The 15,758-nt window shown below is 44.9% G+C and overlaps 1 protein-coding gene across 2 annotated transcripts in view; it reads left to right on the top strand.

Moving 5' to 3' along the window:
- LOC147717815 (uncharacterized) overlaps positions 1 to 15,758 on the top strand; it is a 304,391-nt gene that overhangs the window by 141,740 nt on the left and 146,893 nt on the right. For both annotated transcript variants that reach the window (XM_086924601.1, XM_086924600.1), the window contains exons 8-9: positions 11,234 to 11,292; positions 13,013 to 13,108. In XM_086924601.1, coding sequence (XP_086780727.1) covers positions 11,234 to 11,292; positions 13,013 to 13,108 — 155 coding nt within the window. The remainder of the gene's footprint in view (positions 1 to 11,233; positions 11,293 to 13,012; positions 13,109 to 15,758) is intronic.

Genomic DNA, 15,758 nt, shown 5'->3' with positions numbered 1-15,758 from the left:
TGGGATGGTGCAGTGAGCTAAAAAACGGTGTTGGATCTAGCCCTGATCTCTTGACTGGGTGAGAGCTTTCTGCTTAATTCAGAGACTCTGTCCCTCACCACCCCTTGTTGTAAATATTTTTGTCCACCCTAAGCGTGGAAGGGTATTCTCAGATGTGAGACCCTTGCTCATTGCACCATCAGGATTCAAGCAAACTGGGCCGAAGACGGCTGTAATGCCAGAAACCAGTCCCCGGGAGCTTGTTTCCTTCCCAGTGTAAGAATTGGCTTTTGTAGTTTGGTTTGCCCTGTTCCCATCATGCACTGGGACAGGAACAGACTAATTTGCATACAGCCAGGTTCTGAAACTGGGATGGTGCAGTGAGCTAAAAAACGGTGTTGGATCTAGCCCTGATCTCTTGACTGGGTGAGAGCTTTCTGCTTAATTCAGAGACTCTGTCCCTCACCACCCCTTGTTGTAAATATAAAAAAGGACCAACCCATCACTCCTGTGATATATCTCATCCCCAAAGTGCATAAAAATGCCGACAAACCACCTGGAAGACCAATCATTTCGGCATGTGGGGGGTTGCTGGAAAACACTACGACTTACATTGACTCATTCTTACAAGAATATGTCTCTGCACTCCCATCATACATCCAAGACTCAAGTGACTTCTTGAGAAAAATGCATGATGTTGAATGGGACAAGAACTACTGGTTAATGACACTTGATGTAACATCGTTGTACACCCGTATTGTACATGCAGACGGGATGAGAGCCATTGAATTTTATCTGGGCCAGCGGCCGATAGACTGTTGGAACATAACAAAATGTTGTTATCTATGACCAGTTTCTGCTTGAATCATAACTACTTCATGTTCCTCAACCAATACTACCAGTAGGTCAGGGGTGTCGCCATGGGGGCCTGTTTCTCTCCCAGTTATGCTTGCCTACACATGGGCTACTGGGAGAGGCAGGTCCTCTATGGTGACCATCGTGACATCTGCAACAGCCATATCATACAATGGTATAGGTACATCGATGATATCATGAAGATTTGGCGAGGTTCCCATGAAGAGGCAGTCAAGTTTGTTGAAACCCTTAATTGCAATGTCTTTAACTTGGCGTTCACATCACACATCAGTCAATCTCAGGCACATTTTTTGGACATTACGATCGAAGTCAATCAGGATAAGTTGGAAACAAAACTGTACAGAAAGCCCACGCAGGCAATACTGTACTACATGCTGATAGCCATCATCCCCTGATTCTGATTAGAAGCATCCCCTACGGGGAAATGCTCAGAATCAGGCGTATTTGCAGTACAAATGATCAATGCATACTAGCACAGGCAGCAAGTAAAGAAAGATTCCTGGCTAGAGGTTATAAAGAGAACATAATAGACATAGCTATCAATAAGGCAAACGCTCTGTCCCGAGATGACGCTCTGGTCCATAGAAAAGCTCAGAGATCCATTGATACCGACACACATCAACCAACCCGACTCATTTGGACCTACAGTAGGCAGCTGGGGCACTAAGGAAGGTAGTGAACAAACACTGGAATTTAATTTGCTTTGATCCAGTGATTGGTGAACACATGCCTTGTAAACCATCGATCACATACAGGAAAGCTTACTCTATGCAAGATGCTTTATTGAAATCAAGTCCTGAAGTGATCTCCCCCTCAAACTGTTTGGCTACCAGTAAGGGATTTAGAAAATGTTCCAGCTGCAAGGTATGTATGCATGGTATCAGTGAAACTGAATTCTTGACAGCATTTTCCCCAGTGCCCCGTAAAATCAATAAACAACTAACGCGCAAGAGTGAATACGTGGTCTATGTGCTGGAGTATCCGTGTGGCCTGCAATACATTGGTAGTACCAAGTTGCAGGTCTACAAAAGGACACTCCAGCACATAAGGGCAATCAATACCAACAATGCCACGTATCCAGTTGCCAGGCATTTCAAGGAGTACCACAATAACAACAGTGGACTCCTTAGGTATTATGCCATTGATTCGGTGGGTCCATTAGGAAGAGGTGGTAACAGGGAGGGTATCTTAAGAGCACTGGAGACAAGATACATCTTAGAGATGGACAGTAAGACCCCACGTGGCCTTAATTCCACAGAAGATTTTTATACCTGTCTCTAAAAAGTTATAACTGTCTTCCATCTATTAGTGCCGGTGACCATTTGAGAGACAACTTTGACATTTGCAGAATATTTTTATATGCGCTATCTTTTCCACTGGCCCAACTCTATATGCAATAACAACTAGGTTGGACAGCAGGGTAGAGCAACATAAATGCGCTAGATAAAGTTCCTGATATTGTGCATCACCTTGAGTATTTGCTGTAGATTATGAGTAACCTACATGTAAGATCTGCATTACTCGTTTTTTTTTTATCATTACTAAAAATTGGAAAAAAAAAATGTTTTTGTTTTTCTTCACACATTCACAAAGTATTGGCTGTCCCTTAAAAACATTGATTTGTAAATCAAGCTTGTTGGTACTGCTGCGGTAAAACTAAAGCAGAGGAAAAATGGACTAAAAAGGACAATGTTGATGGGGTATTACAAAATTAAACACCGATGAACTATGTGTATTTAAACACAATATTTCATGACTGTTTTAAATAATCCGAAATAATTTTATATATAAATTATTTATTAGCTTTTATCCAAGTATTTTACATTTATTGTATAGGATAATGATTGTTGTTTTTATCGGATTAATTTATGTATTTATACAGTGATTAATATAAGTGCTCGGGGATTATCCCATGTTTGACTTAAACTCAATGTGTTTTCTATGTCTATTAGTATAAACCACTGCCCCAATGTATTGACAGCCAATGAAATGCACTGTTTCTTTGCATTAGCACTTTAAATATTGCTCACTTCTCTCATTGCGTCATGTGACCAAGGCCTCTTGGCAGGCCGAAACGTTATGCTGACGAGGTGTGCCAAATAAAAAACTCACCTGCATCGTGGGTCTTCTGTTCCTTCTTCTTGTGGCGTTTCCTGACTTAAGGGCGTGCTGGCATTTGGAACTAACAGGTATATATATATATATATATATATATATATATATATATATATATATATATATATATATATATATATATATATATGCTGCAAGGCTCGTCTGCTCGTCTGCTCCACAACTTCTCTCCAAAAGACTTGCAATGAGACGAGGTAGACCCAGTTTGGTACTTCTTTTTAGTTTATTTCAAATGTGCGACCACATTATCACGACGCGTTTCGGCAGCTCCTTGCCTTGATCAAATGACAACAGTGTTGTGAGATACACCTCCTTTTAAAGTGACAGTGCTTAAACAGACATAGAAGAAATATTTAACTATTGTTTATACTTCGTTTCCATTTTCATTTCATACAGTCGAACAGCCTCCTGGGGCGATCGCCGCTTTTCAATTGCGGCCCCTAGACTCTGGAACACCCTGCCTATCCACATAAGAACCAGTTCCACTCTTCTTCAGTTCAGAAAGAATCTGAAGACTTGGCTTTTCAATCAGTAATTCTCATCTCCGCATTTCCTGTCTAGGGTGAAACTCTAATGCAATTACAGCGCCGAGACGCCTAAGGGTAATTGTACGCGCTCTATAAATGGCATTAAATAAATTAAATAAATACATTTCAAAGCATTACTGTGCTAAAAAAATACATGTAAAATACATAGAATTTCATATTTCCAATGATTGCTTCGAATGCATTAGTAAAAAGGGTCCAGTTATAAATGTAAAATATATTGTTCTAATACTGAATGCTAGCTACAACATAGCTCATTCAGAAAGGTATACCAATTTCCTGACCCCGAAGTAAATCAGTCTCAAATGTTATTCTCCTAAATGTCTAATAAACATAATACTACTGTGCATCCCCTGAGCCCTAAACAAACTAATACCTCTACTGTGTTAAAAAATAATGAATTAATAACCATAAACTCGTATAAATCGTGCCCAATAAGTGACACCCTTAGTGATTGCTTAGTTCTTTAACATATATCTGAAGCATTTCATCAACCAAAAGCAAAATGTATATAACAGAATATTTAACATGGAAACGGTATTCCCATAGGCTTCACTTGATAAAGGCTTTTTTCAACTTCCATAGAATGATTCCCACAATTGATAAAACCAGTATTCTATCAAAATACTAATCAATTCCTTCATTTAGTTGTTAAAATTCCATAAATAGGTATTTTGTAAAAAACCTGTATTATAATTAAAAATATATATATAGAAATACCTCTCTATAAAAAATTCTTCTAAAATGTACAGAAAATATTCCTAAAATATTTACATAAAGACATTTCATGATTACTAAGAATATTATTTAGGAACAGATTAGTGCAATTGAATCATTGTATTTGATTCCAATATATGTGTGCATACATATACACCTGCACACACCGAGGTATGTGCATTTGCATATGCATCAACATATAACCACATTATCTTACGGTTTACTTTGTGCAATCCCCATAGGAACTAATATAGTTATGTTGAAGGCTGGTACTCCAAATACGTAACCAAACACGAAAAAGAGCAGACCAGGTCAAGGGTTAGCGTATGACTAAATGGATAGCTGTGTGGCAGTAGGATACACGTGTGGGACTTGGGAGCAGCGTCATCACACCTCCTGACTTCAAAATGTGTTTCCACATAGACAATGATTAGATAGTCAGTGCACATCTCGATAGACTTCATAATAATTTTGCTCACGCCTTGATTTTGGTGAATATTTGGTACAATTTGGATTGACAATTAATTGTGGGCTGTATCATTATAGCATCCTGTGTTAACTTGCCTGCATGACTCCCCTTCTGCACATGCCCATTTGCTTAGTGTCTCAAGCTGGATCACGTGTACCCAGTTCTGGCAACCTTCAGCTCAGGAAATACGTGTAACTTAAATGCGGGTTTAATTATTAGCATAGACTCCACTAGGAGCAAAACGGTCTCAGTGAAGGGGTCTTGCTCCCCCTGCACTAACCTCAGCGGTTTTCGTAATACCGGCGAGCATATAGTGATACACACTGCGCATGCGTATAGCTCTAAACGCACTGCGCGTGCGTTTAGGTATAGCGGTCCGGATTATGTGCGCGATCCTGCATTCTCGCCCGATTGGAGGATAACTCCTTTGGCCCGTCCAATGATTACACACAATATAAGGAAGGAGGGATAGTTTTAAGGCTCACCTCCATTTCCGCTCGGGCGAACTACCAGGGGTACCGACGGAGAGGTGAGTTTGTTTCCACGCCTATACGTTTCTGTGCAGCGCCATGATTGCTGATATCCCGGACGGTCCTTGTCATTTCAGAGACCATGTTCTCTACATAGGACGCTGCCCGTTATTACTTTACAGGAGTTCCCCACATTGGAGGGTTAACTCAGCCTTGCAGGGGAATTATTTGCTCTCCTAATTGATATATATAGACTGTAGTATCTTGACAGTTACCTGCCTATACTTATGTCATGTTATCTAATGAGGCTGCTTGAAAGAGTCAGGAAGTCATGCAGTGGCACGTATGAGTGCCTAGTTACGCCTTACATCTTGTCAGCCACCTAGTTATGCAGAAGCAATCATTAAAGCCTATATTGTTGTTTATAGTTTGACAGTTTATTTTAAATAAAAGTCCTTTTGCTCCATGTTTGAGTGTCTAAGACATGGCTGGTCAGGGCCCTTAAAATGGTTTGACGGTGCTGACACTATCACACGTCTGTTGGGTTATTTTGTGTAGACCAATTTGGTTAGATACAGTTAAGTTAAGCACTGACGGTATCCTCTTTTCTACACTACAGAGCGGGGCCTCATGCTCCCGAGCGGTTGCCGGGCGAGGTGAGGCCTTCACCCACACAAAGCTGGGTGAGTATCACTGTGAGGAAATGCCTCTAAGTGATTTAGCTAATATGCTAGTTCAACAATGCGGAACGAAATTGTTCACGCAGGTGTATGTAACTATGTGGGTTATGTGTGTGTTTACGGTTATATGTGTGTCATCTTGCGTTGTTGACAATCATTTCTGCTTTTTGATGGTAGATATGTAACGTCTTCCTCAAGTACATTTGTGTTATTTTTGATCTAATACATTATATATGTTTGCAGTAGCTATATCACACTTAAGGTCCTGAAGAAAGCCGGGGAATTTCCCCTTTTGGCTGAAACATGTCGACCATCTCACACAGCGCCATAGGGTAGCCTTCACTACCGGGCGGGTTTTTAATTTTTGACACTAAGATTTCTATTTAAGAACGCCTCTAGAATCTTGGTAGCCAATTTTATTCACAAGCACCCGAGCACTGCACTATATTGACATCTTTTGCTGATGAACACCATGGCTAGAGTCTTGACATCCACTCCCGCACTGACACTATTTGGTCGGACGCGGTGTGGTACGTTCATCAATTCCCACGTGACGTGAAATCCACCAATAAGGGTGGTCTGATGGGAATTGTTCTAGCACTTGTGCGTCAACGGCATTTGCCCACACGTGTATCCTACTGCCACACAGCTATCCATTTAGTCATACGCTAACCCTTGACCTGGTCTGCTCTTTTTCGTGTTTGGTCACTTTCATGTAGGGGAGCGAGCAGACAGGTCATAAATATTCCCCTTGACCCCCCACACCCTGTTTTTTTATGAGGACTCCAAATACGTATACAGATCCTCACTCATATTCAAACCTTTAGGCTGTTTGGTATCTAATGTTAGTCTGTAGTGTGTTTCTAACCGGCGTAACATTCCTTCCCTGTCACCACCTCTTCTCTGTATTGGGACGGTATCAATTAGATAATATCTTAGATCTTTGGGTTTTCCTCCATGTGCCTCTTGAAAGTGCCTTGCTACAGGGTAGTTGGGATCATTGTTGTTAATCGCCCTAATGTGCTGCAAGATTCTCTTGCGGCCTGGTAGCTTTGTGCTACCTACGTATTTTAGGTTGCAACTGCATTCTAATATGTAGACCACATACTCACTTTTGCATGTTAAGTGATATTTTATGGTCTGAGGTTTTAGGCTTTTTACCAAGACATCTGCCATGGAGGTCGCCTTTCTATAGGTTATTGCCGGATATTCTGGGAGACATTCACCAATAACAGGGTCATCTTTGACTAAGTGCCAATTGCGCTGTACTATTTTGCGCAATTCCCTGTGTTGTCGACTGTATGTCATAATTAATCTGGGTGTATCATCAGGTGTTTCTGTCCTTCCCTTGTTCTCAACCACAATGGTCTACTGTCCCCAGAAGCTCTTCCCTAGACTTCAATCTCGACTTGATGATTGCTGCATCTATTGTTTTGGCACTGTAGCCCCTATCCAGAAATCTGATCTTACTTTCCTGTTGATGTTTCTGTAATTCTCCCTCATCACTACATATTCTACGCAGCCTCAGCATCTCGCCATAGGGGATGCTGTGAATAAGGTGTGTGGAGTGTGCACTAGTTGCATGTAGCAGAGTATTCCCTGCTGTTTCCTTTCTGAATAATGTGGTATTGATCTCATTGCTATCTATGTTGACTAGCACATCTAAGAAGGAGACCTGACAATTACTGATATGAGATGTTAATTTTAAATATAGAGAGATCCATACTAATATAATAAAGAGAGAGCCCAAACCTTTGAGGCGGGTAATCTCAGGAACCACAGCACCAATCACAACACCCAATACAGCGTTGGAAAGGGCAGTTGCAGCAGAAGGACATAAGCTATACAGACGCCCACCATATACATTTATAAGGTAAAAGAACCGTGCCAGCAAAGTAGTCCCTTGTGGGCGTGTCTGCGTTGTGCTGTGGGCGTGTGCTGGGGGCGTGACAAACGCTGGGGGTGTGTGGTACGTTCCGCCCTTCATGTCATGCCTCATATCGTGTGCTAATCCCACCCTGCTCCCTCTAAATACCCCTGCACCCCATAATCATAACCCACCCTTAAAATACCCCAACACCCTTAAACACTAACGCATTTTAACCCTATAAATATACCCTGTACCCCAAAACCCAAACCTATCCCTAAACCCTAAAAATACCCCTGTACCCCAAAACCCAAACCTAGCCCATAACCCTATAAATACCCCTGTACCTCAAAACCCAAACCTACCCCTGTACCCTAAAAATACCCCTGTACCCCAAACCTAGCCCTGAACCCTAAAAATACCACTGTACCCCAAAACCCAAACCTACCCATGAACCTTAAAATACCCATGTACCCCAAAACCCAAACCTAGTCCTGAACCCTTAAAATACCCCTGTACCCCAAAACCCAAACCTACACCTGAACCCTAAAATACCCATGTACCCCAAAACCCAAACCTAGCCCTGAACCCTAAAAATACCCCTGTACCCCAAAACCCATACCCATCCCTAAACCCTAAAACTACCCCTGCACCCCATAACCCAAAACTATATCTGAACCCTTAAAATACCCAAACACCCCAAAACATATACCTCAGTACCCCAAAACATATACCCCTATACCCATACTTACCTTATCTAAACATTACAAAAAAAACATGCTTTTACCATTCATGCATTTACAACAAATTTCGTTGTAAATGTAGGCGTGGTAAAAGCATATAAAATGTAATGTCATGCGTTATAATGGCATTGCGGAGTCATGGTACTTTTATAATGAAAGTATGCGGAATGATGGTATGCGGAAAGAAAGTTGCGGAATAATGGGTGTTCACCCTCCCCCGGTAAGTACATTGGTGGCACGGCGGGACACATCTCCAGCAGTATACTCATATTTTTTCACCACCCATTTGAAAAATACACAGGTCTCTCTCATTGATGGCCAGCACCGACATACACTTTTAGACACACCTCTCGCCACAAGTTCTAGAATTGCGAACTTTAGAGCTGGGGAGCTACGTTCGAATCTCGGCATCAGCTCAACATCCTGTGATTCCAGGCAAATCGCTTTGTCTCTCCGTGCCTACCACAAATGAATGTGTTCTTCTGTAATGTAAACTGTGCTCATGCCATGTTGTCGAGTTTGCGCTATATAATATTGCAAGGAAAAATAAAGTAGGGAAACTCGAGTTCACACACTACTGAACGCGCACTCTTAAGTGCATCAGCAGTGCACTGTCAATCGGAGCGTTTCACAGGACTGTCACAGATAAGAAATGCTATCAAAACGAAATCCTATAAAACAATATACTACTGGCCGGCAGCAATTCATACCCGGACAACGTCGGGACGGACTGCTAGTATATACATATATACACAGAGAGATATACATAGAAACGCCTGTGCAAAACTAGCCCGATATGGGCAGACCAGTGGACTGTACTACATTTGAGCGGACACAAGCCAGCAATAGGGTCAACACGCACCTCCGACGCGCAGCCCTCACCTCAGTGACCTGGCCTAAGCTGTCACCTAGTGCGTCACCAAAACGTGTCTGAAAAACCCCTCACGGCGGCAACGCAGTAAATCGCGATACGGAACTCCGCCGGGGCGTGCACACTAATGCGGGAAATACCGACCCCGAGCCGGGCCGTTCAACGTGTCTGAAAAAACCCTCACGACGGCAACGCAGTAAACCGCAATACGGAACCCCGCCGAGGCGTGCACACAAATGCGGGAAATACCTACCCCGAGCCGGGGCGTTCAAGTGTGGCAGTGGGGCAAGGCTCACGGCGACCGCACTCCTGCAGCGCTGCTCGCAGAGTGATGCGAGCGCGCCGCAGGAGCAATGAGGCGTGCCGATCCCCCTAGCATGCCTACGAGGCACAATACAACTATGGTGGCGACTGCGTAAGAAGTGAGAACGCTTCCGCAGCCGCAGGGAACCTAGACAAAAAAGAAAGGAAACACCAGAAAGCACAAAGGCACCTGAACACAGGCCGACAACGTGGCAATTAATTACCAACCGCGAACAAGCCACAAGAACACAGTCAAAGAGCACAGCAAGATGAAGAGAATAGAAAAAAACAACTTAACTGGCTGCGCAGCAGCGAAGAAAGAGGAGGAGCAGTGGAGATGGAGTGTCTACCTAAGCTTCATGGACGCTGTGGAAGGACTCCTGATGGACAGCGCCCCGTGGACTCATGGCCTCTGTAGTTTTTGGCTGAAGTTGGAAGCGTTTTTCCTGTGTTGGAACTGTTCTTTTCCTGGATTTTGGAAAGAAAGTTGTCATTTGGTGCTTTTCTGGCTGCTGTGCTTTTTTGATTATAATAAAAGCGAAGAAGGAAAAGCATAACCGGAGCCTCCGGTCCTGACAGAATCTAATGACTAAGATAACTGTAGTGACTACAAAGGGCACTTTTCTAACTTTTTCCAATACTTACAACAAGCTCACTCACATTCCCAAAGTGTGGGGTCTAAGACAAAGCAGCCACTTCACATAAGCCTGCACTGGCTCCTAGTATCCATGCCAGTTGTTCCCCACACCCTTTATGAGCACGGTCCAATATTCATCAAACCACAATCCATTTACTATCATTCTATCAAAAACCTTCATTAATTTTTTCATCTCCTCCTCTCCTCTCCAAACCACACCATACCACACCACGCTTCCACATAGAATAACTTGGAACATTCCCATCCTTTCAGAGAAGCCCTTAAAACCAGGCTAATCCAGTGATAATTTCTCCTGCTCTGCTGTGCAGTTATGCTGTTTTCTGTCTTTATTGAGGTTATGTTATGTTATGTTATGTTATGTTATCCGCACTTGTATAGCGCACAGCTGCCCCAGCAAAGGGGCGTCCCGGCGCTTTGGACAGGTAAAAGGCACAACACAACAGACATCAGATAATCAGGTGGACACAAGGCAGAATCCTAAGATGCAGAAGGGAAGAGATGGGTTTTTATAGCTCTCCTGAACTCCAACAAATTATCCAATGCACGAGTTTGAGATGGAAGTGACTTCCATAACTTAGGTCAGTGTCAAGAGGCAACTGTTGCACCTACAAATTAAATGAGCAGTCTCAAGACCACAGGGGGACTTATAAGTAACAAACAGCAGTGGCCGTTTAGTTTTTTTGGATTATAACGTCAACATCCTACTAAAAAGCAGCTTATAAACCACAAAGTATATTCAAGATGTCATTGAGTGTTAAACTGTCAGAGGGGCACATTTTAGAAAGCATCTGAAACAGCTGCTTCCAATCCCAACAAAAGGTGGTGCAAGTTTGGCAATCATCAAACGTAAGAGCAATATGATGTGGTTGTGAGTTGCTTGGAAGTGGCCTTAAAGTATTCTGTTCCTCTTTATTTAATGCAGTTTTAGCTGTGCAGAGGAAGACGTTGAGGTTAAAGGACATACCGTTATCACTGGAAAAGGTGAGCACCTCATTACTGCAATGATCTACAGACTGCCAGGGTTTCTCATACATTGTATCCAAGTTTAAATCTTTTTCAAAACCACAGGGTCCACTCTCAAGGACACCAAGAAGGGATCTCAACAAGCTCTTCTAGAATTGCAGAGTCTTGGGCTCCACCTTCACTGACACCAAGATAAGATCTCACAGTCCTGCTGATTAAATGTCCTGGCACAGCATTCAGATCTTGATGAGAAGTACCAGAACTGCAACTAAATTAGTCCCACACTCACTGATGCCGCAATCAGGCAGGGATCTTCCAGAAAGTCTGCTTCCTTGGGCCCCCATGCATGGATTCCAGGTTTAGAACCCTAGACTGCACCCTCCTGGGCCCCACACTTGCTAACACCAAGAGATCTCACAGAGACACAAATGCATGGGTCCTATGGTCACTAACATCAGGCTACATACACTCTTGCAGTAGTACAAACACATGAACATCACATGGATCTTTCTCCAGCGCTGACATTTGCTTCATCCTTCATAGCCCCAAGCGGAGCCATCTAGTACTACAGCATCAAGAGCCTCTCACTCACTATCCCCAAACCTGAACCATCCAGTACTAAAGTATCACCACTCTCCCACTCACTGAAAACAAACTGAACTCTCCTGTACTACTGTATCATGAGTCCCTCCCTCATTCACCCTAAGCAGAGCTCTTCAGTTCTAAAGTATTGCCAGCTTCTCATTCATTGTCCTCACAGCTGAGCTCTCCAGCACAAACGCATCATGAGCTTCTCCTCACTGTCCTCAAAGTTGAGCTGTCCATTACTAAAGCGTCATGAGCCTCTCACTCACTGAAATCAAACTGAGCGCTCCAGAACTAAGTATTATGAGCCACTCATTTGCTGACATCAAATTGAGCCCTCCAGTACTCAAGTACCAAGAGCCCCTCTCTCCCTGATCCCAAGCTGAGCCCCTAGCACCAACGTATCATGAGTCTCTCGCTCACTCACTCCAAGCAGAGCTCTCATGCACTACTGTCTAACTGACCCCTCTCTAGCTGACATCAAACTTCGGTCTCCACTACAACTCACTGACAAAAGGGAGTTCTTAAGCATTAGGGTCTCACTGACACCAAGATGTGCTCTTTAGTATCTTGGGTTTCATATTCCCAGACACTGAATTTAGATTTATTAGCATGAGGGGTTTCATACTCATACTCAAGATGGGTATCATACTCACCGTGGCCAGTTAACCCTTAAAGCACCTTGTATGTCACATTCCCTGATGCAAAGTGGAGCTCTATAGCATAATGGGCCTCATATTTACTGACACCAAGTTGCGTTTCTCATTACTTCAACCTTCATGTATCACTCACTGAAACACCGCACTAACTACTATACCCTCACACCACACAGATTAACTGACCTCAAATTGAGTCCTCCATCACAGTTTCCACGCTCACTGATACTGAGCTGGGTCCTCCAAGTACAAAAACCTTACGGGCCCTACACTAGATGGCACCAAGTAGAGCTCTCTAGAAATAGTGTCATCAGTCCCACATTCAGTGCCATTAAGCTTGGCTCACCTCCACTACATCTTCATGGGTCACTCACTGACATGCTGAACATTTTCAGTAAGTTTACCAGGAAACCTTCATTACAGCAGGGCCTGTAGTTGTTTGTGTTGTGTTCCATATTTGAAGTTTGTGATCTCATAAAATATTTATTCTCTTCTAGAAAAAAAAACCTATATGGAGTTCTACCGGGATTGTGAGGAGTGCCTTCTCATGAGGACTGAAGACCACCATAAGGTGGCTGCTCTGCACTTGATGAGTAAGTCTAACTGTGAACAACTGATTTGTTAGAAGCTAGGGTAGTTGGTACTCGGCAGGGCATGAACTGGTGAACAGGGACTGAGTGTCCTCTCCAAGGCTGAAGCAGTAGAAATGTAAGATCGAGATCCCCAACTCTACCAATCCTCCTGCTCAAAGGTTCTTCTCTCAGGTCACCTTGGCCGCATTCGCATACTGCAAACAGGGACGCTTTGCAATATATTATTATGAGTTCAAGCAAAAATCAGATGATGTCAGCACTATGTAGACAGTCAAAATGTGTTGGTTAGTCAATTAGGCAGTGCAGAAGAGGACCAATCTTAATCAAATGAGACTTAACTCTACCTCAAACAGGACATGCCAGCATGTACTGCTAGTCCACATCCCCTCTGAATGAACACAGCCACAAAAATCTTTCAGCTGTAAAGTGTTTCATTGGTGATCTTTAGTCCCTGGACACTGAGAGATCAGGGCTCATTGTTCCAGCATTTCGCTCAACCATCTCTCTGATGAGCTTGTGTCATTGTATGAGTTTATCACATTATAAGCCAGCATCACAATCAATTATCCAGGATTTACCTCCCCTCCACATCTGGGATCACATGTTCTTTAATGTTCTGCAAATGCTGTTAGCTATCTGTGATAGGAGCATCAAACTTTCCTCTAACCTAGTGGTAACAATGTGACTGCTCGCTCACACATTCCTCTTCACTCAGTTCTGCCTGTGTATCCTGACCCTGCCTTCTGTTCCCTGATTGTGCTCGTTTTTTCTTGCCTCTGCTCCCTGATTGTGAAAGTTTTTCCTGCCTCTGCCCCCCTGATTGTGCTCGTTTTTCCTGCCTCTGGTCTGATTGTGCTCGTTTCTTCTTGCCTCTGTTCCCTGATTGTGATCGTTTTACCTGCCTCTGCCCCCTGATTGTGCTCGTTTTTCTTGCCTCTGTTCCCTGATTGTGCTCGTTTTTCTTGCCCCTGTTCACTGATTGTGCTCGTTTTTCTTGCCTCTGCTCCCTGATTGTGCTTGTTTTCTTGCTTTCTGTCCTCATCGCTGCCCCTGATTTTTCCCTCGCCCTCCCGTTCCCAATGCTCACCTCTCGCCGCTGCTGCCCCTGCGGCCCCGCCCCCCGCACCCCCCTGCCTCCCGCCTCCCAGCTGCTCCTCCCTCCCAGCTCCCCTTCAAATGGCAGCAGCTGCGCGGCTGTGCCGCTGGCGCGCCGAAGGCAAGCCCGTCTGCGCTCGTCCGTGCCTGGACCGCACCCAGCGCCAGAACCCCTGGACCTCGCAAACGCCACAACACCAGACTCCACGCACTCAAGGCTGGCCGAAACCACACCTGCTTCCAGGCAACCCCAAAACGGACCCACGGAACTTTCTCCTGCCGCATCTGCAGCTTCACCTGGGACAGAACCACCAAACCTCCAAGGACTGGACCCAACCACCTCCGTTGCATACTCCTCAACACCCGCCCCGCACGCAAACACACCGTCGAGCTCTGGGATCTGCTCGACACCTCTGCCCCAGATGTGGCCTTCCTGACCGAGACCTGGTGGAACGACTCCTCAGCACCCGATATCACCATAGCCACCCCGGACGGCTACAAGATCACCCACAGGATCAAAGTCACCGAAGACCGGCTGATCACCACCCTCGACCAACCCACCCCGACCCCACCAACCAAAATGAAAGAGCCCACAACCTCAGACAGTGGATCGACGACTGCGCCAACACCTTAGCCCTGTTCAAGAAACCATCCAACAACCACGCCAGCAAGAAAGCCACCTGGTTCACCAACTAGATCCAGACCTCCAAACTCGCATGCCGAAAACTGGAGAAAATATGGCTCCTTGAACGCACACCGGACAACCTCGCAGCCCACAAGGACGCCACCAGCAGACATCACCACCTCAGCAGATTAGCCAAGAAAGATCCTCCTTCAAAGACCGCTTGGATAACAACACACACGACAGCAAAGAGCTCTTCAGCATCGTAAAGGAACTCTCCAACCCCAGCGCCAACGACATCCCGCTCTCATAAGAACTGTGCGATTCGCTGGCCATCTTCTTCCACTGCAAGATTGCGGACATCCACGACAGCTTCAACACCACAACCGCCCGACTACGCCAGACTCCACCTTCCCCTGCGAACACCACCAGCGCTATACGCCTGACCTTCTGGAATCCAAGAGAAGGCCCTTGACTGGACCACGTCCTTCCCTCCAGCAGAACCCAGAGTGTCCGCCTCCCACTCTTATGATCCGAAGCCACCGACATCATCTGCGGCGTCCCCCAGGGCTCATCCCTCAGCCCGACGCTGTTCAACATCTGCATGGCCCCCCTCGCTCAAGTGGCCCGCCAGCACGACCTCAACATCATCTCCTACGCCGACGACACCCAGCTCATCTTCTCCCTCACCAAGGACCCACACACCACCAAAACCAACCTCCACGAGGGAATGAAGGCCGTCGCCGAATGGATGAGGAGCAACCGTCTGAAACTGAACTCGGACAAGACTCATCCTCGGACCCACCCCCTCAGCCTGGGACGACTCCTGGTGGCCAACCACACTGGGAACAGCACCAACACCCACCATCCATGCACGCAACCTAGGATTCATCTTTGACTCCTCCCTCTCCATGGCTACGCAGGTCAACGCTG

Source organism: Lissotriton vulgaris, chromosome 5, assembly GCF_964263255.1.
Source record: "Lissotriton vulgaris chromosome 5, aLisVul1.2, whole genome shotgun sequence".
In the NCBI taxonomy this organism is placed as follows: Eukaryota; Metazoa; Chordata; class Amphibia; order Caudata; family Salamandridae; genus Lissotriton; species Lissotriton vulgaris.
The sequence above is the reverse complement of the archived record's forward strand: the minus strand, read 5'-3'. Positions and strand labels throughout refer to the sequence as shown.